Raw genomic sequence first — 24,280 nt, forward strand, 5'->3', positions numbered from 1 at the left:
ATTCATGTTATGAAATCTTTCCTATACAAAGTCAAGAAATATGGAGAGCAGGACCCATAAAATGGCATTGGTCCTGTCAAGATAGTATAAAGTATATAAAACAAAGTGAAGTCACTAATGTCAACCAAGATGGCTGCCAGTCAGCCATGACACTTTGTTCAAAAGGGAAACTACCTAAATCACGCCAGGCACCCTGCCAAATGCCTGCCATGGCAGCACAACCAAGATATCGGTACACAGACGTGTCTGTATAAAGGGCACATCTACTGATAGAGTACTGGGGGTTCTTGGCCCTGAGCTGCAGCTCAATCAGGTGCCAAGAATTTGGGTATAATTGAGGTGGATATCAGAGCCACCCCTGAGACAGCAAATCTCCCACCATGAGACACTGCTCAACGCTACTCAGGGCCACACACTGCCAAAGGCTCTGCCCAACTGAGCTCCAGAACTTTGCTGCTGCCTGAGGCACCACTCCAATTGGACCAAGACACCCAGTCACCACCGCTGTCTCCTGGACCTGGGACTTAGATTCTAGGACTCGGTTTTGTTAATCCCCCATTGATTGTTTTGTGCTAACTGTGTGTGATATTATAGGAGGTAGGATATTAATGTAATATTGATGTTCTATCTTGTGGGAACCTGCATTTAATAGCAGAGTTTGAGCAACAGCTCCTATAGCTCTTGCCTCATTGACACTGCTGAGTATAGACTCACGTCGGTGACTTACATCCCCTGAGCCAGAGGTGTGCCCTGACTTATAGGAAAGACTATATCGTGACCCTCCTGAAGAGGTATGGCCTACAGGGGTCATACTGAGGATGCTTGTGACGAGAACCTACACACTACAGGTTGGCCTGAGGCAGACCTACTCCAGGCCAGTCCCTGTCTGGTAACATTATGAAGCAAAAGAGAAGGAAGACTTGTTATGAAAATATAGTTTAATTACAGAGAGTCTAGAAGTGTCACTAACCTCACAGGGCAGGTGACTGACCCCTCATGAAAAGTGGTGACTAGCAAGGAAGGTGCTTTGGAACACCTTGTATTCTCTGGGAAGATAAATAGCTGCATTTTCAACTGTTTTCTCTGCCTGTTTAGAAGCACTGTTCTAAATACTTCACGAGTTTTATTAGCTCATCTAATTCTCACAGCAGTCCTAGAAGGAAGGTACTATTCCCCCTACTGTGCAGATTGGAAGCCCAAGAACATGCTGTTATTTATGAGACTAGTGAGTGGCCAAGCCAGTAGTCGAACCCAGGCCAAGTGAAGCCAGGGCCCCACTATTAACCAGGGCCCCTCATACACCTCAACCCAGCAAGTCCCAAACAGGATTTCTTATCATCTCCCAAACATCTTCCTCCTCTGCTCTTCAAGGGAGAGTACCATCATCATTTCTCACACTCAGACTTAGAACCGCAGTGACTTTCTGACTCTATTTCTCTTTTATTCTACCCATTATCCATAAACAGACCCTTCCTTTCCCCCCACCTTATTTATGGCTCTCAAATTGGTCTTCTCTCACTCCCTAGTCCAGGTCCTTATTTACCTCTACATCAGTAGTAAGCAATCTTTATTTTTAAACAGGAGTGCCCTTTTAAGAACAATATACAAAACATCCAGTCAAGATGGAGGCATAGGTAAACACTGCTCGCCTCCTTACACAGCCACAGCAAAAATTATAATGAGACTACAAAACAAGTATCACCCAGAATCATCAGAAAATCGAGCTGTATGAAACTGCAACAACCAAGGAATTAAAGAAGCCACATTCATCCAGATGGGTAGGAGGGGTGGAGATGCAGAGTGGCGCAGAGAGGTGTGGAGACCTGGAGACATGGAACGAGTGGTCCCACCCCCATGTGTGGTGAATAAAAATCAGGAGAGAGACCTTGGGAGTGGGGGAACCCAGACCATCCAGCCAAGGGTTCCAGCTGGAAGATAACTGCTGGCTATAAAAAGCAGTGGGGTTTGGGGTGGCGGAAGAAACTATGGAATTCTCAGGAGGCTCATCTTAAAGGGCCCACAACATACTTAAGACTTAAGCAGATGCACTCCCTCTGGGCTTAAACACCAGGGCAATAGCTAGAACAGCGCCAGCGGCACATGGGAAAAATTGAAGTGTCTGGTATCAGGGTGAATGCTGAGAGATAGCTTCCTCCTAGACAAAACTCCAGAGGCCAGGTAGTGGCATTGCCCCCTCTGTGAGCCCTCCCCTCACATAGGGCCACAGAAGAGTGAAACAGGTTGCCCTGCCCTGGCGATTACTTAAGGCTGCACGCCAGCCAACTTACCAGCATGCTTTTCTACAATAGGATCGCTCGAAGGCTCCATTCTCCTGGCCAGCAGGCACATTGGTAGTACAGGCTTGTCATGCACCCACAGCGGCCTTGCACATTCACCGTGACCACCCACACACTGTTACTTACCTCCAGGATCTGGGGCACATGCTTAAGGTGGTCCTTGAGGCCCCAGATGAGACCACCCTAAAGGAGCTGGCTGAGACCCTGCAACAGAAGAACATTGACCACATGCTGTGGCTGGAACAGCCAGAGAATATGGCCACTTGCATTGCGCTCCGACCCTACCCCAAGGAAGAAGTGAATCAGTATTTGAAGAAGTTCCAATTGTTCAAATGACTGATGTCATGAATTGCTTTGATATATTTGATATCAGCTGGATCTAGAAACTGCATGCCATCTATCTCTAAGCATTATATACTCCTTTCAAAGGCAACTCACTCTTCTCCTTAAGTTATGACAGTTTCTTGAGGGTCAAACACATGTTCACATTAACGTTGTCACTAATAAAAAATAGGGGGGGGCATCAAAGCAGCTCAACCTAATACACAGAAACAAACACAGGAAGGCTAGTAAAATGAGAAGACAAAGAAACATGGCCCAAATGAGAGAATAGATCAAAACTCCAGAAAAAGAACTAAATGAAATGGAGATAAGCAATCTATCAGATGTACAGTTCCAAGCACTGGTTACTACGATGTGCTAGGAATTCATTAGGTACTTCAACAGCATAAAAAAGATCCACTCAGAAATGAAGGTTACACTAAGTGAAATAAAGAAAACTTTACAGGGAACCAAGAGTGGCGTGGATGAGGACAATAGTCAAATCAAAGATTTGGAACATAAGGAAGGAAAAAACACTCAATCAGAAGAGCAAGAAGAAAAAAGAATCCAAAAGAATGAGGCAGGGTAAGGAGCCTCCGGGACATTTTCAAACATTCCAACATTGGAATTATAGGGGTGCCAGCAGAAGAGAAAGAGCAAGAAATTGGAAAGTTATTTGAAAAAATAATGAAAGAAAACTTCCCTTTAGTCCTGGAGGAAATAGACATACAAATCCAGGAAGCACACAGGGTCCCAAACAAGATAGACGCAAAGAGGACCACACAATGACACATCATAATGAAAAATGCCAAAGGTTAAAGATAAAGAGGGAATCTTACAAGCAGCAAGAGAAAAGCAGACCTGCAAAGGAGTTCCCATAAGACTGTCAACTGATTTCTCAAAAGAAACTTTACCGGCCAGAAGGGACTAGCAAGAAGTATTCAAAGTGATGAAAAGCAAGGACCTACAACCTAGATTATTCTATCCAGCAAAGCTATCCTTTAGAGTGAAAGGGCAGATAAAGTGTTTCCCAGAAAAGGTAAAACTAAAGGAGTTCATCATCCCCAAGCCATTGTTATATGAAATATTAAAGGGACTTATTTAAGAAAAAGAAGAAGACCAAAACAATGAACATTAAAATGGCAATAAATTCACAACTATTAACAATTGAATCTCAAAAACAAACTAAGCAGCCCTGGCTGGTGTGGCCCAGTGGATTGAGCGGCTGGCCTTGGACCAAAATGTTGCTGGCTCCATTCCCAGTCAGGGCACATGCCTGGGTTGTGGGCTGGGTCCCAGTAGGGGGCCTGTGAGAGGCAACCAATCAATGTTTCTCTCTCACATTGATGTTTCTCTCCCTCTCTTTCTTTCTCCTTTTCCCTCTCTTTAAAAATAAATAAATAAAATCTTAAAAAACAAATTAAGCAAACAAGCAGAACAGAAACAGAATCATAGATATGAAGATCATTTGGGGGGTTATCAGTTGGGAAGGTGAAGGGTAAGAATGGGGGAAAAGGTGCAGGGATTAAGAAGTACAAATTGGTAGGAACAGAATAGGCAGGGGGATGTTAAGAACAGTATAGGAAATGGAGTGGCCAAAGAACTTATATGTATGACCCATGGATCTGAATTAAAGGGGTGATTTCTGGGGGGAGTGGGGGATACTGGGTGGAGGGGGGAAGGGCAAAAAATTGGGGCAAATGTAATAGCATAATCAATAAAATATATTTTAAAAAAGAACAATATACATGGTTTTTTCCACACAGGAAAAAACCTGTTTATTCTAAGATTGTTTATTTATTTATTTTTAGAAAGAGGGGAAGGGAGGGAGAAAGAGAGAGAGAGAAATTGATGTGTGAGAGATACATTGACCAGAATAAAACCGGTGATCTTTGGATTTGCGGTAGGATACCCAGCTAACTGAGTCACACCAGTCAGGGCCAAAATTGTACATTCTCCCTGATAGTTTAAACATCGCTGAAGCCTGCTCTTGATTATCCCCATGGAACTTCCTCACTCCCCTTCCTGTCTCACTTGCTCCAGGTCTTCCCACCCTTTACATGTCTGACAGAGTTTTCTTCTTCTTCTTTTTTTTTTTTTTTTTTTTGAAGATTTCACTCATTCATTCCTAGAGAGAGTGGAAACGATGGAGAGAGGGAAAGATCTATGTGTGAGAGAAACATCAGTCAGTTGCCTCTCGCACCCCTCCAGCTGGGAACCTGGCCCTCAGCCCAGGCCTGCACCCTGACCAAGAATCAAACCGGTGACATTCTGGTTTGCAAGACAATGCCCAACCCACTGAGCCACACCAGTCAGGGTGAGTTTTCTTCTTAAAACAATCCTATTGTGCCACTTCCTTATTCAAAAATCTTGCGTTGCATTCAAGATAATTTCTAATTGAGCTCCCATAGAGCTCTCCAATTACATTTTCTCCTGTCCCCCACCATTCCCCACCCCTCTTGTCCACCTTGCCTCCTGCCAGGAACCCCAACAACATCCTGGCACTTGTTGCTCCTGTGCTGCGTTGCTCTACTCTGAACATACTCAGATTGCCCCACCTCTGTTCTTTTGTTCAGAAGGTTTCCTTTCCACAAAATGTTCTTCCCCTGTGTGTCTTCCTCTCAAAGTCTTACCTCAACCTTCACATGCACATGCACACACACACTCATGCAGTCTGTGATGGTTTATTTTAAAGTGTCAACCTGGCTAGGCTATGCTACCCAGATAACTTGCTCAAACCTAGACTAAGAGTTGAGCAAGTACTTTTTTCAGATGCAGGTATTTTTCAGATGAGATTAACATTTCAGTCAGTAGACTGAATAAAGCAGACCATCCATAATGTAGAGAAGTCCCATCCAGCCAGTTGCAGGCCTTACAAGGGTATCCAACCTGTGGCCCGTGGGTCACATGCAGCCCAGGATGGCTGTGAATGTGGCCCAACACAAAATCGTAAATTTACTTAAAACATTATGAGTTTTTTCGTGATTATATATTGCAATGTATTTCATGTGTAGCCCAAAATAACTCTTCTTCTTTCAGTGTGGCCCAGAGATGCCAAAAGGTTGGACACCCCTGCCTTAAGAGAAAAAGACTGAGGTCCTCCGAGGAAGAAAGAATTCTGCCAGCAGAAAGCCTCTGGACTCGAGCTGTAACATCAGCTCTTCCCTGTGTCTCTAGATTGTCGGCCTACCCTGCAGATTACAGACTTACCAGTACCGGCAATCACATGAGCCAGTAGTTTAAAATCAATCAGATAGATAGATGATAGATAGATAGATAGATAGATACACACACATCCTATTGGTTGTGTTTCTCTAGAGAACCCTAGCTAACACACAGTTTCTCCCTGTTCTGCTCCTGCAACCCTTTCTCCATTCCCGTTGCTAACTCTCTTGTGTCATACGCAATCATGCATAGGTCAGTTTCTTCTGTGGGTACATGTCCACTGAGGGCAGAGACATTTTCTTCTCACCTGCACATCTCCATGGAGCCTAGTACCTCTTAAAGGTTCTGCTCTACCCGGAAAAGAGACACCCAAAGGAGAGGCAGGAGAACTAGGAATGGAGAGCTTGAACAGTGTCAAAGGAGAGAAAGCTAACCCCAAGAGGAAACACTTGCCAAGGGTTATGAACTCAAATGCCTTGGGCTCAGACAGGTCGTATGGATGAACAAAGGCAGCTATATAGACAAAGAGTGGGATGTGGTGAACTGGAGGGGCAACCCAACTCGTTATTTCCCTACAGAAATACAGAACCAGCAGTGCCAGGTTTTTAAAGAGATTGGGATTTTTGTATTCAATGTCACGATTTTTAACTGTTGGCTGCTCATTCAGATTATTCCATGTACTATATGAAGGCTTCAGGGCTATGCGTGCTGTTCTATTTGCTAAGCTGGGTTGATGAGTACATGATGGGTTTGTTTTCCTGATTCTTTTTACCTCATAGAAAGGTTATAAATATCCTTTTATATGTATTCCAAATTAACTTCAAAAATCTATAAACCCTTTATGGGAATTCAATTTTGCCAGCAGGACACCCATTCGTGTCTCTACTGTATATTAGTTTGTTGTTTTGCAAAACTTGCAGATTAAGTGAAGGTTTGTGTCTATACACCTCCACTTGAATAATAATTAGATTAGTTCAGTGTTACTTTGTGCTGAAAATAGAAAAAGGCAGCAATGCTTTCTTCCATAAGAATTGTTCTATGAAAGGAAAAATGTTGCAGCTCACCAACTGCAACCCATTCTCTTCTCTCTGGAATGTCTTTGGAGCTATCATGTGTTACCTTCCGTGCAACTTGATGCTGAATATGAGAACATTAATTATTCTGCAAAGCCAAACTGTGACTTTAAACATGTTCCTCTTTGTGGTTTTGATGAAGTCTGTATGTGTGTGTGAAAGGGCACAATGTGTACTCTGAGTCTCACAGAGGTACCTAAATACTGGCATTATGGAGGTAGAGCTAGCTGTCTTGGGTTCCAAAAATGTTCAACCTCAATTTTGAATGAAGCAAGTATGACTCACTTGCAGTCTGAAACACGTGAATTTACCATTCCGTGCCTCCATTTCCTCATTGATAGAATAAAAATAATGAGAGCCATCCTGTAAGTATCAGATGTGGGTGATAGGAAATTATTTTGTCTGGGTGGAAGAAGAAAACTACAGAAGGGAAAATATCAAATCAAAGTATTATTATAATCATTCAAAAGATGTTCCTTGAACATCATGCTAAGGCCTGAAGGTGGGAATCCAAATAAGCTTAAAACATGGCCTGTGCCATCACTAACCCAACCTGAGGCTATAATAGGTGGTAAATGCCAACTAGGTTGTGAGCTCCTCCACCGCAGGGCCCGCGTCCTAATCATAGTGAATGTGGAGTGAATAAGCGAGTGTTACCAAAAGTGCAGGAACTGTTCTAAGGAGGTAGATACCATGGTGTGGTTCAAAGTTATGGAAGCTTTCTAAGTTGGAGCTTGAATCAAACCTGGAGACATAAATAGGCTTCAGTTAATCAGAGGGGAGTGGGAAAGATGTTTCTGGCTGTGGGGGTGAGGGAGAAGGTACCTAGTATGTAGAAACCTTGCAAAGGAGGGGAACATGTAGGGATAGGAATGGCCCAGGAGCTTTTGGAAACAGTGGTTGGAGGGGATGGTTCATTTAAAAAAACCCCACAAAGCAGGAATCCAGTGGTGAATGAGAATGGAACTGACCATCTGTTGACCGTGGTGTTTAAGTGTGTGTTTGGGAAAAAAGTGGGAGATGAAAAGGTAGGTTGGAAAGGTAGATTGGGGCTGATAGTAGAGAATGAAGCATTTGGACTTTTTTTTTTTTTTTTTTTTTTTGCATGACTAAAGATTTCTAAGCAGCAGAATGACAGGAGGAAATGTTGCGTTTGGTATATAAATATGACCTTCTTGCTGTCTTAATTCAGGCTGCTGTAACAGAATACCATAGACTGAGTGGCTTATAAACAGCAGACATTTATTTCTCACAGTTCTGGAGGCTAAAAGTGCAACATCATGGTGCTGGCAGATACAATACCCAGCACAGGCTCACTTCCTGGTTCATAGGTGACACCTTCTCGCTATGTCCTCACAAGGCAGAAGAGGCAAGGGAGCTCTCTGATGTCTGTTTTATAAGGCTCACCCTCAGGACCTAATCACCTTCCGGAGGTCCCACCTCCTAATGCCATCACATTAGGGAGTATGGCTTCAACATATGAATTTGGTAGTGGGGCACAAACATTTAGTCTATAGCAGCTGTGAACAAGGTGAGTCAGGGCAGAGAGAAGCTGCTGGGCAGCTGGATGTCAAGGGTTCCCTGACTAAATTGCAGCACGAATAGGAAGGAAGGAAGATTATAGCGGGGGGGGGGCGCATCACCCAGAGGGAAATGACAGGGTTAGCTATTGTTTAGACATGGTAACAAAAAGCACTCTCAGGTTCTGAGCCTCAAGTATTTGTTGTAATGACAATTTGGTCAGTCTTATATAAGCAAGATCAGACCTTATGCTTTTAAAAATTCTTGGAGAACTATGGCCTAAACCAATGGTTCAATCCTCTCTTCTAGCTTAAGGATCTCTAGGTTCCTCCCAAATGTGTCACTGGACATACTTTTCTAGTTACCTGGGTAGGGAACATCATATTCTATTTGGAATATAAGACACTGCATAATAAATCTTGTCTTGCCTTCATTAGAGTCATGCAGAATGAGGCAGCTTGTCATGTGAGACAAGCCCTTTCAGCTTCTCGGATGAACATTGCTATATTAGGACCAAGGAGGTGTTATACAACAAGACCAAGTTACACCTTTTCTTGGATACCTGTACTTCATAGTGAAGACCACCTGTTGAACTAACACTTGGCATTTCATTTTTGAAAAATTATCCCATCCAAGGGTGAATTCTCTGTTAATCTCACCAGGATCTCAATTTTGGTATTAGTCATTTTGAAATGTGGAAAGAATATTCTAGAAAATGAGCCAGTGGTAATTTTGATGAAAAGAACACATGGATATGTTTTTACAAAATACACTATGACATATATATAGCTAGAATAACACTAGGATTTCAACTGGTCCATAACTGGCTGTCTCTCAGAAGTTGTTGGAAGAGACAAGCAAGGAGTGTCCTTCCGCACCTCTCTTGGCCAGAGCAGGTGCTCAGTCTTGGGCTCCCACACTCCGATGGAAGGCATGTGCTCCATGTCCCTGGCCCCACTAGACTGAATACTTGAAGGCAACTGTATTTTACTCCTTTTTGGATCACTAGTACCAGCTACTGAACATGGAACACTGTAGGTACTGGATAAACATTGGCTGGATGGACAGGCAGATGGATGAAATATGTACATGCCCTTATTTGGCATGTAATACAGGGCAGGGCAGACCAGGAGATCACTATTATTTTTTAAAATTTTAAATGAGACCACATCAAAATTTTAAATTTTGCTCTGCCAAAGACCATGTTAAGACTATGAAAAGAGAGATTAAGGACTACAAATCACTAGGTATAAAAAGTCACAAGGATGTAAAATTCAGCACAGAGGATATAGTCAATAAGATTGTAGTAGCTATGCATGATGTCAGAAAAATAACTAGGCTTACTGTGGTGAACACTTTGTAAGGTATAGAAATGTCAAATCACTCTGTTCTACACCTGAAATGAATATAATATTGTATGTCAACTATATTTTAAAAGTAAAGTTTTTTAAAAAGGTGAAAAACAAGTTAAAGACTGGGAAAAATATTTGTGAATTTCATATGTGACAAAGGGCTTATATCTAGAATATATAAAGAACTCTCAAACCTCTACAGTAATAAACAATCCAATTAGAAAATGGGCAAAAGACATGAACAGATATTTCAATGAAGAGAATACACAGATGGCAAATAAGCACATGAAAAGATGTTCAACATCATTAGCCATCAGAGAAATGCAGATGAAAACCGCAGCGACATATCACCACTTCCTTATCAGAATGATTAAAATAAAAATAGTGATAGTAACAAACGCTAGACAGTATGCAGAGAAAGTGGATCGTTCATACATTGTTGGTGGGAACATAAATTGATGCAGCCACTCTGGAAAGCAGTTTGACAGGTCCTTTTAAAACTAAAAATGGATTTAGCTCCATGGCTGGTGTGGCTCAGTGATTTAGCACCATCCCATGAACCAAAAGGTTACCGGTTCAATTCCCAGTCGAGGCACAAGCCTGAGTTGTGGGCCAGGTCCCCAGTTGGGAGTGTGTGAGAGGCAAACACATATTGCTGTTACTCTCCCTTTCTCTCTCCCTCCCTTCCCCTCTCTCTAAAAGTAAATAAAATATTTTTTTTTAAAATGTAGTTAACTATATGACCCAGCACTTGGGCTCATTTATCCCTGACAAATGAAAATTTATTTTCACACAGAAACTTCTATGCAAATATTCATAGCAGTTTTATTTGTAATAGCCGAAGACTTAGGGTTACCCAAATATCCTTCAGTGGGTGATGGCTAAATTGCAGTGTAACCATGTTGGGCTGCACAGCGGCTACATGGGACGCGCCACAGTGGGAGACTGCCGCTGGGGTCGCCACTCATCAGGGTCTGGGCAGCCAGCACCACGTGGAGGCAGGGGATGGAGCAAGCCGCAGGGAGTGCAGCGCTCCCTGAATCTGAGGGAGACTGTCCAAGGCCAGCTGAGATGGGAGCAGGGCTCCGAATTCGGAATTCCGAATTCCGCAGAGCCCATCCCCAGGTTTTCACGGATGCGGATGCGGATGCGGGGAATAAACACCAGTCGTGGCAAACACTTTTCTGTTTGCCTAGAGAGCGAACAGGCAGACAGGCGTGGGCACTTCCTTCTTAGCGAAGAAGCCCCGAGGGACATCCCCCTAGTGGGGAAGGCCCTGAGTCCCTCTGTCCAAAGGCTTTTATTGAAAGGGTTATCAATGGGGCTAGGTTAACAGGAATGCAGAGGTTATCTCATTACATCCATATGTTAATATTCGCAGAGAGTGGGTGATGTTTTGAAGAAAACAAATGGCAGGAACACACCGATTTGCATGGGTCCAAGAGGAGACACGAGTAAACAAGAGAGAAACTAAACTTGAGAGCATAGTAAACACAAGAGTGCCTAAGGGTATAGGGTTAGGATGTGTGAATAATGTAAATTTCCTTCCCAGCACAAGCTGGCTAGAGCTTTTGAGGGAAGAACAAAGGACACTTTAAAGAATTTACTTTTAGGCCTGATTTCCCCTGACCGCCAGATCTGGTTTAGGGCTGATTCCTGTATTGTTTCAGGCCTGAGCCAGACGTCTGGGCTGGCCGGGGAGGGAGCCGCTAAGAGACGAGGAGCATTCTTTGGGATAGAATGAGGACTCCAGCCATGTCCAAGCCGAGCAGAGGGGTGCGGACCTTTTTGCCCTTTCTCTGTGTCCCCCAATTTCTTGTCTGCTTCCCATACCGGTCGATGTCTGTCTTAGGTCACCCTTCCATCGAGGGGTCTTACCTGTCATCAACAAGCGACCATCACAGGGCAAAGCAGAGAGGCAGGAGCCAAGCGGGACAGGTTATGTCTCTTCAGGCCCGTTTCTCCAAGGCCTCCCGATTATTTCCAGCCTTGGGGCCCTCCCGCCTGTAGGCAGGGTTACAGCTTCTGAAACCAGAAGGGGCGTTTCCCAACATAACCAGACCATGGAATATTACTCAACAATAAAAAGGAGTAAACTAGCATGTTACAGACTCAATGTTTGCGTCCCCCCAAAGCATATATGTTAAAACCCTAACCCCCAATGTGATGGTATTTGGAGGTGGTGCCCTTGAGATGGGATTAAGTTTAGCTGTGATTATGAGGGTGGGACCCTCATGATGGCATTAGTGCCTTTATAACAAAAGGAAGAGACACCAGAGCTCCTTCTCTGTCACTTCCCATACCCGCTAAAGCCAGTAAGAGGGCCCTCACCAAGGACCAACTCTGCCAGCACCTTGATCTTGGACTTCCAGGCTCTAGAACTGTGAGAACTAAATATCTGTTGTTTAAACCACCCAGCCCTTAGTATTTTGTTACAGCAGTCCAAGCTGACTAAGACATAGTGATACACATAACAACATGGACAAAGCTTCAGGGAATTCTGTTGAGTGAAAAAAAAAAAAAAAGCCAATCTCGAAAGGATATATACCATGGGATTCCATGCATACAACATTTGTGGAAGAACATAATTCTAGAGGTGAATAACAGTATAGTATTACCAGGGGTTACGGATGGGGGAGGTGAGGGGAGTGTGTGTGGCCATAAAGAGATAACCTGGGGGAGCCTTGTAGTAATGGCCAAGTTCATTATCTTGATCATGGTGGTTATACAAAGCTGCACATGTGATAACATTGCATGGAACTACACACACATACGCACACATGCAAATGAGCCCATGTAAAACTGGCAAAATCTGAATAAGGTGTGCTCATTGTGCATTTCCTGGTCTTCATTTTGTACTGTAGTTATGCAACTTCCTGTGAATCTATCATTACTCTAAAATTAAAAGTTTTTAAAAATGAAACCAGTCAACATTTCTGACTTGTAACTTTGTTTTTTCTTTATGCACGCCTGTCCTCCCTTTTACAACTGTTTCTTACATGATGATTTGTGAGAACCTGAGGCAATTAAAATATATCAGAGCCTTCAAATGTGCCTTTAAAGTTATAATCCTTTTGTGAATGTCTTGTGGTGGTAACAGCAGATTTTTTTCGAAGGCTCGGTAGTGGTTCCTTCCCCTTTCTTTCTGACTATTGAAATCATCATCACCTTCCTCCTTGGTAAACTTTTCTGACAAATATTGAGTGAAGGGTTTTCTGAAGATCCTGGAAGATTAATAGTGTCCAGAAATGTAAAGTAGTCAACAATGTACATGGGTTTATGGGACAATGGTGCTCTACAATTAACCTAATTTTAATAGCAGGCAGGGCTCCTTAATTGGTAATTAACCATCACAACCTATATGTATTATTTCTTGACCTCATTGCAAAGACAACTGGAGGGACTGCGTTAGCCTCCCTGGGCTGCTAGAACAAAATAAGGATGGGCAGATTATAAACAACACGCATTTATTTCTCACAGTTCTGGAGGCTCGAAGTCCGAGGTCAAGGTACCGATAGTCTGGTGTCTAGTGAGAGCCCACTTTCTGATCCCTACACAATTGTCTTCTTGTTGCGTCCTCACAAGATGGTGGTGCTAGGAAGCTTTCTGGGGTCCCTTTTATAAAGTCACTGATGCCATTTGTGACCTGATCACCTCTCAAAGACCCCATCTCCCAAGACCATCACATTGGGGGTTAGGATTCCAACATGAAATTGGGGGTGGGTGACAGATAGGCAGTGTATAGCAAGAACAATTCTCCAGCATCCTCCAGTCCGAGGGGACCCAGCCCCAGTTGGTTGGGGAAGCAGGGAGAAGGAAAGGCAAGTCTCCTTAGAGGACATGTGTCTCAAGAAAGCTGTGAGAGTTGGGGGCTGAGAGGGTGGCATCAGACCCCTTCTTGTCCTGCTCCTGCCTTCCCTGCCATCGCTGTCACCATTACTGCTTCTGAGGGTCTGGCCATTGGTTATGCAGCCTGGCACTGCTGGGCAAGGGCGGAAGGGGGCGAACCCTTCCTAGTGCGCTGCTGTCTGCCGGCTCCTCGGGCTGCCTGTTTATGTCCTCGCCACGGCCATGCCCTTTGGGAGTTCAAGAGAAACCAGCTGCCGCAGCCTGGCTCACTGAGCGCCCAGTCCCTCTGTGTGGAGCCCCTTGGCAGTGCTGACAGCAGGGTTCATGCCACACAGGGTTTTGAACAAAACCTTCCAAAACAAAAGAGATTTGTTCTATCCCCTGAGATTGAACCAGTACAAGATGAGAAATGTTTGCTGTTGATAGACATGGTGTCCCTAAAGTCAGGAAATGTGGATATTTTTTTTCTCAAGATGTCCTTGATGACATTCTATATTTCTGCCCCTTTCTAGCCTGATTGAATACCCTGTATAGTTAGCTAGGCTGTAACTCAATTACAGCATGAATGGAGCTGTTTTCAGTCTGGCTATTTTTAGTATCCCTCTGGGTTACCTGACTCCGAGCTACTCAGTTTCAGGACTTCTAAGTCATAGATTCATTCATTAGGCAGACATCTTTGAACACCATCTGTGTTTCATGACAGCATTTCAGGGAGAAGGAGGAACGCAACGTCTGCTGTTTCTACCTTGCAGGGGGCACTGACTCCCCAGACAGATTCTTTGTTATATCAGCCCCTGTAACATAATCACATTTTTGTTTTGAGGTTTTTTTGAGAGTAAGGAATTGGTGAAACTAGGATCTCGGTCAGCTTGATGACTGTTGCCCTGACTGGCTTAATTTATGTAATTAGTCTATGATGAGTCTACCAGCTGCGTCATAAAAAACAACAACAAGCCAGTGAAAACTCGCCAAGAAAATGACTGCTCTGTTAAAGTCATTTGCACAGCGCAAGGAATTCAGCCAGTGTGCCCAGATGGCCTTTCTTAACTCCATTCCTTAAGCCAGTCTCTGAAGCACACCTACGCTGCTCTAGGTCTGCAGAAGGACCCAGTTCTTAGAAAGAGGCCGTAGAGAAATATGTAAGAGATTTCAACTAATAGCAGTAACGTTGTAGAGACAAGAAGGTGTTTTTCCAGTCAGCTATGGAACATTGGCCCACAGTTACTTCCTGGTTCCACCAAGGCTGTCCCACCAGAAAGCTACAAGTGTAATGTTACCTTTATTCATTTAAGAGGTTCATGGTCGCTATTTCCTAATTTCTTTTCCTTAATTGTAATCGCTAGACTTCTAACCTAGTAAAGGGGCCCTGAGTGAGATTTCAGGAGAAATGAATGGAGGTCTAAAAGCTGAGCATGCTGGGAGATTCTTAATGTTCCCTTGTGCTAGGCAGGTTGAAGGATGGGTCAACACATCCTCTTGGGAGTAGATGGTAGTTTGGAACCGAGATGTTGGTGTGCTTCACAGCAAAGTGAGTTCTGGGCTTAATCTAGGTCCTGGTTACCTACCACTGGTATGGAAAAGACACCCCCAAAGTTGGTGACTTAAGACAATCATTTATTTATCATTACCTGGAGGATGATAACATGCTCAGCTATGCTGTTCTTCCTTGAGGCTCTGAGTTTGGTTGCAGTCAGACAGTGGATAGGGCTGCACTTACCAGCATCTCCTTCAGTCACATGTCTGGCACCTGGGCTGAGTGGCTGGTAAGCAGATGTGGGCTTCCTTAGAACACAGCAGCTTCAGAGCACTAGGGCTTCCCTGAGCCAGCAGAGTGGCTGGCTTCCCCGAGCCAGCAGAGTGGCTGTCTAACCTTTTGGCATCTCTGGGCCACACTGGAAGAAGAAGAGTTGTCTTGGTCCACACATTAAATACACAAACACTAATGAAAATTGATGAGCCAAAAAAAGGTTTTACGATTTTGTGTTCGGCCGCGTTCATAGCCATCCTGGGCTGCATACAGCCTGCAGGCCGTGGATTGGACACCCTGAGCATATATTCCAGGAGATTCAAGGGGTAGCTAGCTACAAGACTTCTTAGGACCTAGTTTCAGAAGTCATGCATCGTCATGCCACAGCATTCTATTAGCCAAAAGCAAGTCCCAGGGACAACAAGGACCCAAGAGCATGAATACCAGTCCTGCGGGGAGCGGGGCATCTGTGGAGATTAGCTCTGATGGTCTGGCACTGCAGAGCAGGCTTCAAACTTTGGTATTAAAGCAGGTCTCATACGTGAATAGCTGGACATGCTTGGTGCCTTCCATCCCTTTCCACACACTGGAGGCACAGCACCCAAGCTCTCCGGCGTTCATGGAGCTGTTCTGCAGGCCAAGGGCGCTGGCAGACCCAAGCCTTCTTTACCCTCATCGTTCATTCTCCTCCCTGCCATCTGTCACCATGCTGGGCAAAGGAATTCCACCTCAGAAGAGCTTTTTCACTTACATTCTCTTTCACTTTTTACCTTTATCTCCTGGAGCTTCTCTCTAACTAGTGCATGCATAGTTACTTCAGGAAAATCATTGCCTCTTTCAGTTCCATGTATGAGCCCAAACCCCAGCCAATCACAGCTGGTGTTACAACAGAGCAGTTTTGGTGCTATGATTGTATTTTAAAAGAAAGGCCATAAATTGTGAAGTAAAATTCAAGAAAAAGAACCAACGACTTCAAGTCCTAAACCCTGCGAGAGTTCCCAGAAGTAATTATTAGAATCTTTCCCAAAGTTAATGGCTTCCTCCCTATTTTGTACTAAGTCTGCTTTCTGTAAGCACTAATTCTTCAGATGAATAAAACAGTCTTATTTTCCATTCTAAAATTGCTTTTTTGTTGTTTTTTTAAAAATATTATTGCAAAGTGATAGTTTGTTTCCTACTAATTTTTAATTATAAGAGATGGGTAGTTTAGTTATAATATGAACTATATAGAATTTATATAGTTCTAGCCTAGGACTCTAACGACCATTTCAAACATTGCTCTGCTTTTCTCTAGGAAAAAGTATAACAAGTTCCAAACTTCAAAACGTCATTTTTGTGGGCACACCCCATTTGTATCTAACTACTGCCTGCTCACTTGCTTCTTTCCTTGGAGTTACACGATGAACTTGCAGTTTGCTACGTTACTCTAAGATACAGAAAAGCAAAGTTGATGAGGGGATATTAAGGAATGTCCCGTGTGGGTTCAGGACTGAGCTGCTCATCTCCGTGCCATGCTCTCCTCGTCTGCTGAAACTTTCAGCCTTACTGTAAACCAGAGAAGGGCAGGATTTCACTTTTACGAACAAATTTTCATTTAAACAAAAACTGCCTTTGAACATTGCTGGCCTGTTTTCGGATGCTGCTCTGTGGGCTGGTTACCTCTGCATTCATTTTCCACATTTATTTGCTTTTCCTCAGCTGCTGGTACCCAAAGGCCGAGAAAATAGTGGGGAAAGTTGGGACAATGACAGTACCCCCAGCAGGAAGGAGGGACAGTAGTAGATCCAACCTGGCACGGACTCTGCCACACTCCTCACTAGAGTCCCAAGGGACAGGACTGAGACCCAAAAACCAAAAGCAAACTCCTTCCCACAGCTCCTAGCACAATATTCTTCACACATTAGGCTGACTGACTGATTTTCAGCACTCCAGCTAGTCAAAAATATGGATTTGTAAGAAATGTCATTGTTTACATTACAAAAAGAATTACCCTGGGCAACTCTAGAGAAATTAGAAATAGGATTTCAGTTACACACAACTTTCTAGAATCCCCAACATATCCGTTATGTAAAATAAGCAATGTGTTCATGCAGATATTTGTTAATTATGAATGTTTTTTGTTCAGACATGCTAATTTTTCCTCAAATTATCCAGAAAATCGGGGCATGGCAGGAGGGCTTGGGAATGAGCCACAATTCTTAAACTTTCACAGGACATAAAAATTCTAACTTACAAGAGGGGTAAAAGGAAGGAGTGTTTTTAAAGAGCCACCAAATATTTATTTGCTGCCACTCAGTGTTATGGACTCTAAAGTAATCACTGCCTAGAAATTAAACTGTCACAATGCCTCAGGTCTCATAAACAGGCAAATAGAAGCAGAGTTTTTTCTATTGAACAGCATGTGTCAGAAAGTTGCCAAAACGCTGGAGAAAACTCCCATGCAAGACAAACTGCGCAGTCCACACAGCAAGAGCACGGACCAGCTCCCACAGGAGACTCTACTAAAACCTGAGATGCAATATTTCCCCTATCAAATTCCAAATATTCCCCTCCCGCTCCCCCAAAAAGATGACACCAAAGGGCTATCGATCACAGGAAAATGCAAAGGAGTAAGTATTCTCACAAACTGCTGTGAAGAATAAATTGCAATCAATCTTTATGGAGAATAATTTGTCAATATCAAAATGCTTTAATAAAAGTATTGACACCCTTTCATTCAAAAATCCCACTTCTAGAGTTGAATGAAAAGAAAACAAAGAAATATTTTTTAAATACATGTAAGAGATGTTTATCACATTATTTATAACAGCAACAGAACAGAACAAAACCAGAAAGCAAAGTAAAATAAATGACACCCAAATGTTTGAATACTATGAAGTCATTTAGGTTATTAAAAAGTTCTAGAAGGATATTTAATGAGCTGGGAAGATGTCTGAGATATCTTAATTAGAAGGAAGCCGGTCACGAGGGATCATCTCGCCCAGATTTAGAGGGATAATGTGAGTTTGTGTTTGCGCAAAGGAGGGCTTGGAGGGATGCACACCAAAATGCCACAATTGTTATTGCTGGATACTGGAATCCGGGGCTATTTTAGACTCCTCTTTGTGTTCTTATTTTCCAGTTTTACAATGAATATGGATTACTTATATAATCAGGAAGAAACATATTCTAACAAAAGAGTGGCTCTGTAAGTCCCCTCTGTTCTCCCTCCTTTTCTGAACCCTTTGAGAATCTGAATAGTCAATCTTCTCCGCAGAAATGGGAATACCCATCATCAGATTTTACCAATAATTTCTGGGAATTCCCCACCTGGGGGTTCATAGGTCTTGAGTTAAGAAGGTCCACCCACAGCCTGAGTGGCTTCGACTCTGTGGATTTGGTTGTTCTTTGCAGATACTCTAGTGGTGCCGGGGCCTCCTCGGCCACTCCAAGAGCAGGCTGGGCCTGCCCGTCAGCCTCCACAGATCCATGGACCCAAGTAGGTACTTTGACAGTACCCCAGGTTAATCTCTCAGGACATCAACTGAGAGCCATGGGTGGAGAAGATCACAGAGTTCCCGAATCCTCAGAGCCAGAGCACTAAGAACAGAGCATGCAGGCCGCTCGTGTGGCTGCCCAATGAGCCTTGACCACTCAGTGCTCCCAGGGGAATAGACAGTATGTACTCAGATGACTGTGATTCAAATGCAGCCAGCGTGATCCTGAGACTTTGCAAATTCATAGCAGGCAGTCATCACTGAGAAACCCTACTCAATATAGAAGTAAGATGATGAGAGCAGAACGTAATGACAGGGCTGGGAACGTTTTCACCCAGTTACCGCCAGACACTGGCATTCAGGGACTTGATGGTGGAAGTGAAGAGGGACCCAGAGCTTCAAACCACAGTCCCACTGGACTCAAGACGTTGACCTTGGTGAAAGGCCTCACATGCGGGCACAGGCTGAGGTTGAGGAAGGCTGTTAAGGCTCGTTTGTGAAGACTTGTATCACTTCTCATGAATCAAAAGCTTGCTGATCTCATGGCCAATGAAAAGGCACAAATGTTTCCGCACCCAACAAGTGACGCATTCTGAGTGGACTTGGAGAAAGATAACTAGAGATGAGAGGTCAGGGGAGGCAGCAGGCGTAGAAGACAGAAGATCCAGGGATAGGTGGGATCGGATGAGGAGAGAGAGGAGAAGAGAAGGAGGGGTCAGAGCCCTGAGGAAAGTCTCTGAGGAGACTTGCCCAGGACACTGGATGATTCCATCCATCGAGGTCACAAATAGTACTGTACGTGAGACAGAGCTGCACAGGAGGACTTAGTGAACCACTGCAGACATGTTAAGCTGAGAAGCCCACAGGTATCCAAGTGGAAACATCCAGCAGACAAAAGCTGGAAATAGGGATCAGGAGCTACTGACTAAAGCCAGATGATGTGGCTGCTAAAACAAACACAGTAGGAGGCCGCATTTATAGCTGCGTCGTATTTAGACAGAGGCAGTCACCGACTGCTACCAGTCAGGTCTTAGCTGGAGTGCAGCTCACTTGTGTCACCAGCAGTTTCAGACTGACATCAGTAACCCAGCTCAGAACCGGATCTGGGCTGGGGGCAAGGAGGCAACCTGGACACCTGGACGGTAAGAGAACTGGAAATCACATTATATATGCTAAAAAAAAAAAACAACCTCAAAAACTAGATGTCATTGTTTTCAGGAAAAGGAACTCTGAGTTCCTTTTTCTGATTAGTGTGTAACAGGATATGAAAACGGAAGCTTCTTCAGAGACAGCAAAGGACAGTAAATGTGAACTTTCAGAGTGAGCTGCCAAATTGGCATATGTCACCATATACAGATTTACAAAAGCAGTGGCTTCCAGACCTGGTCAGTGACTCCGGGGGTCAAGGATAGGAAGCCTCCAAGAGTGGGAAGGGAAAAATAGATGAGCTCTGGGGCAGAGGGGGCGGCAGTTTCCGTGCCTGAGACGCCCCCAACCCCCTAAAATTGAGAGGTTCCACAAAGAAGGATGTGTGTGGGGAGGTAGTTCAATCCAAAGCCTAATGAGGGGGCTGTCTGAGCCTGTACCCTTACTGCCCCTCAGAAGCAAAGCCTGAGAATAGGGCTTCCTTGTGCAGTTTATTTTGTGGAATGATCCCAAAGAACAGTAGTGAGAGACAGGGAAGAGTAAAGTAGGAAAGGAGGGAGCTCCAATTCAAGCTTATTATTATTGTAGGTAACTGGGGCCTGGTGTCACAGGGGACTTTCTGAGGAGCCACATAAAAGGCACCTCAGAATTGTTTGCCTGAGGGATGAAAGAAGACAACATTTATACCCAGGCTCCAAGCCCGAATCTGACAAGGGTTTGCCCTTGGGGCGTTTGCACTCCAGCATCAGAATGCCAAAGTGGGTTTCCCCAGCCCGCACCAAGTCACAAAGGTGCGCCCAGGGCAGAGTGCTGTAAGGGTCCCCGGGGGTCATGTCCGCTCCACGCCTGAGAAAGCTAAAGCAGACTGGGGTTTGCTCCCCGCTGGGGCTTCTAAAAGGCAAATAGCAGCCAGGTCAGGACCAGTGGCCAAGGCAGGGAACACTGCTGCATTGGAGTTGGGAGAAAGGTTGTCTGGGTGTTTCCTTGACCCCCAAATGAGACAGTCTCTGTGGGATTGTCTTAGAGACTTCCCAAGAAGACTTCAAAGGTCGGGGGTGGGGTAGGGTGGGGAGACACATGAAGGCTGGAGGGTACTGCCCAATGGCCAGGGCTGTGGAAGGTGATGCCCATACTCCCAGCAGTGAGAATCTTTGAAGAAACCATGGAAACTCCCAGGGGGGAGAGAATCAGCTTTATACACCTGCCAGGAGCAGAGAGAGAATCAGGTTAAGAGAGACACTGCTCCTCCCTGCACTGCACACCCCACCCATAGCTAGAGGTCGGGGAGGGAAAGGGAAGTGGAGAAATAGACCAGAAGCCAGCCATACCTACTCACTGCTGGAGGATTCCTACCAGAAACAAGCCTGAGCTGGGGGATGGGAGATGTGATGAAGATGATTTTGGACCAGATATTCTAATTATGGAAGAGAGGCTATATTTATGACGAGAAAGTTGTATATGACCTAAGAGTGAGCTGCAAGTCATGGGGCCCACGGGAGTATTTACCTAGTAATGGAGTTAATTTATCAAGTGTGCTAGTCAGGGTTCTGCAGAGAAACAGAACCGAGAGGACATGTGTATATGTAGAGAAAGGTATTAATTATAAGGAACTGTTTCATGCAATTCTGGATGCTGACAAGTCCCAAGATCTTCAATCAGAAACCTGGAGGCTCAGGGAGCCAATGGTGTAGTACTCATCCAACTGACAGCAGTCTACAGACTCAAGAAGAGCCAGTGTCCCAAGGCAGGAAAAAAACAATGTCCTAGTTCAAAGGCAGTCAGGTAACAGGGGTTCCCTCTTACTCAGCTTTTTTGTTATACTGGGGCATTCACCTGATTAAATGAGGCCCACCTACCTTGGCGAAATCTGCTTCTCTCAAGTCTACAGGTTCAGGTATTAATCTCATCCAAAAAGCACTCACAGCCAGAATAATGTTTGACCACATAGCTGGGTACCTGTAACCCAGTCAAGTAGACACAGAGTAAACCATCACTTCCAGGCAATGTCCACTGAATGAATTTTATTTTTTTATTATGTTGTATTGCTTATGCTATTACAGTTGTCCCAATTTTTCCCCCTTTGCCCCCCTCCACCTGGCATCTGCCTTCCCTCCAGCAATCCCCCTCCCTTAGTTCAAGTCCATGGGTTGTTCATATAAGTTCTCTGGCTTCTCCTTTTCCTATGTTATTCTTAAACCCCCCTGCCTATTTTGTTCCTACCAGTTATGCTTCCTAATCCCTGCACCATTTACCCCAACCACCTCCTCTCATCTGATAACCCTCCAAATGATCTCCATACCTATGATTTCTTTCCTGTCCTGGCTGTTTGCTTAGAGTTTGTTTTTTTTTTAAGATTCAGTTGTTGATATTTGTGAATTTATTGCCTTTTTAACGTTCATGGTTTTGGTCTTCTTCCTTTTCTTAAATAAGTCCCTTTAATATTTCATATAACAATGGCTTGGGGATGATGAACTCCTTTAACTTGACCTCATCTGGGAAGCACTTTATCTGCCCTTCCATTCTAAATGATAGTTTTGCTGGATACAGTCATCTAGGTTGTAGGTCCTTGCTTTACAACACTTTGAATACTTCTTACTAATCCCTTCTAGCCTGCAAAGTTTCTTTTGAGAAATCAGCTGATAACTGGATCAGCTGGGAACTCCTTTCTAGGTAATTCTGTGCTTTTCTCTTGCTGCTTGTAAGATTCTCTCTTTATCTTTAACCTTTCACATTTTTGTTATGCTATCTTGGTGTGGTCCCCTTTGTGTCCATCTTGTTTGGGACTCTCTGTGCTTCCTGAACTTTTATGTCTAGTTCCTTCACCAAATTAGGGTAGGTTTCTTTCATTATTAGGATAGTTTTCTTTCATTATTTTTTCAAATCAGTTTCCAATTTCTTGCTCTTCCTCTTCTGCTCCTGGCCATCCCTCTGATTTGGATATTGGCACATTTAGAGACGTCCCAGAGGTTCCTAAGCCTATCCTCATTTTTTTTTAATTCTTTTTTTTTTTCTTTTGGGATATGACCTTTATTGAGCTTATCCACCGGAGTGGAAATAATGTCTGTACAAAACCAAATGTTTGTTACTATAACTTCTGCATCACAATTAAAATCCAAACAGTTTTTTAAAAACAGTCAACTCAATCAAAACCCACTACTTCAGAATCAATAGCTTCTTTGAAGCCACAGTAACACTTAAATATGGTTAAGACTCGAATGCAGAAATTTGGCTGGTTGGAATGCTAATTAAACTTCCAACTTGCTCAAATAGAATTACAAAAAGGCAAAATTGTGTTTTTCACAGAGATACAGTCCACTGGAATCACCAACACTGGACAGCTGTTAGAGTATTTAGAGTCCTGAGATAGTAAGAAATCCTGGCATCCTTTAGACAGTCTTCTGTTGTCCTTTCTTCCCAATCAGAGACTTGTGGATGTGTGGAATGACACCACCACCAGCAATTGTAGCCTTGATGAGAGAGTCCAATTCTTCATCTCCACGAATAGCAAGTTGCAAATGACAAGGGGTAATACGTTTTACCTTTAAGTCTTTTGATGCGTTTCCTGCTAATGCAAGTACCTCTGCGGAGCGGTACTCCAGAATGGCTGTGCTGTACAGAGCAGCAGTCGCTCCCACACGTCCGTGACTGGTCGTCCTAGATTTCAGGTGCCGATGAATACGGCCCACCGGAAACTGCAAGCCGGCTCTCTGTGAGAGGGAAACTGCCTTTGTCTTGGCCTTTCCGGAGTCTTTCCCAGCCTTACCGCCAGCCATTTCGAATCCTGCTGAAGCTCAAACAAGCAAGGCAGAGAAAGGACTAGTCAGGCACCCAGCGAGATCCCACCGCCTACTCTGTCGCACCACGATTCAAACTGCGCTGTCTCCCACCTTCCCTGCTCCCTTTATGCTGCAGAATCTTCCCTCATCCGGGAACTCCTTTTTTGAATTCTTGTTCCTTCTTTCTGTTCTGGTTGAATATTTATTTCTTCCTTATGTTCCAAATCATTGATTAGAATCCAGGCTTCTTTCCCTTCACTGTTGTTTTCCTGTGGATTTTTCCTTTATTTCACTTAGTGTAACCTTCCTTTCTTCCTTTATGCTTTTGCCTTACTCAATGAGTTCTCTGAGCATCCTGATCACCAGTGTTTTGAACTCTGCATCTCATAGGTTAGCTATCTCCATTTCGTTTAGTTCTTTTTCTGGGATTTTGATCTGTTCTTTCATTTGGGTCAGATTTCTTTGTCTCCTCATTTTGGCAGCCTCCCTGTGTTTGTTTCAGTGTATTAGGTAGAGCTGCTTTCACTCCCTGTCTTAGTAGTGTGGTCTATGTGGAA

General features: G+C 44.0%; 1 protein-coding gene across 1 annotated transcript; it reads right to left on the bottom strand.

Moving 5' to 3' along the window:
- Nucleotides 1–22,932: 22,932 nt before the first annotated feature.
- Nucleotides 22,933–23,805, bottom strand: LOC129065164 (histone H2A.Z-like). The gene has a single exon (XM_054566400.1). It carries the CDS (start codon nucleotides 23,718–23,720, stop codon nucleotides 23,334–23,336), a length of 387 nt encoding a protein of 128 aa, XP_054422375.1. The 5' UTR covers nucleotides 23,721–23,805; the 3' UTR covers nucleotides 22,933–23,333.
- Between the last annotated feature and the right edge of the window lie 475 nt (nucleotides 23,806–24,280).

The sequence above is a fragment of the Pteronotus mesoamericanus genome, unplaced genomic scaffold, assembly GCF_021234165.1.
Source record: "Pteronotus mesoamericanus isolate MK-2021 breed Mesoamerican mustached bat unplaced genomic scaffold, CSHL_Meso_final contig_173, whole genome shotgun sequence".
NCBI lineage: Eukaryota > Metazoa > Chordata > Mammalia > Chiroptera > Mormoopidae > Pteronotus > Pteronotus mesoamericanus.

Bases quoted from the DNA above. Each gene is read 5' to 3' on its own strand.
- LOC129065164 (XM_054566400.1), bottom strand. From the start codon at position 23,720: ATGGCTGGCGGTAAGGCTGGGAAAGACTCCGGAAAGGCCAAGACAAAG.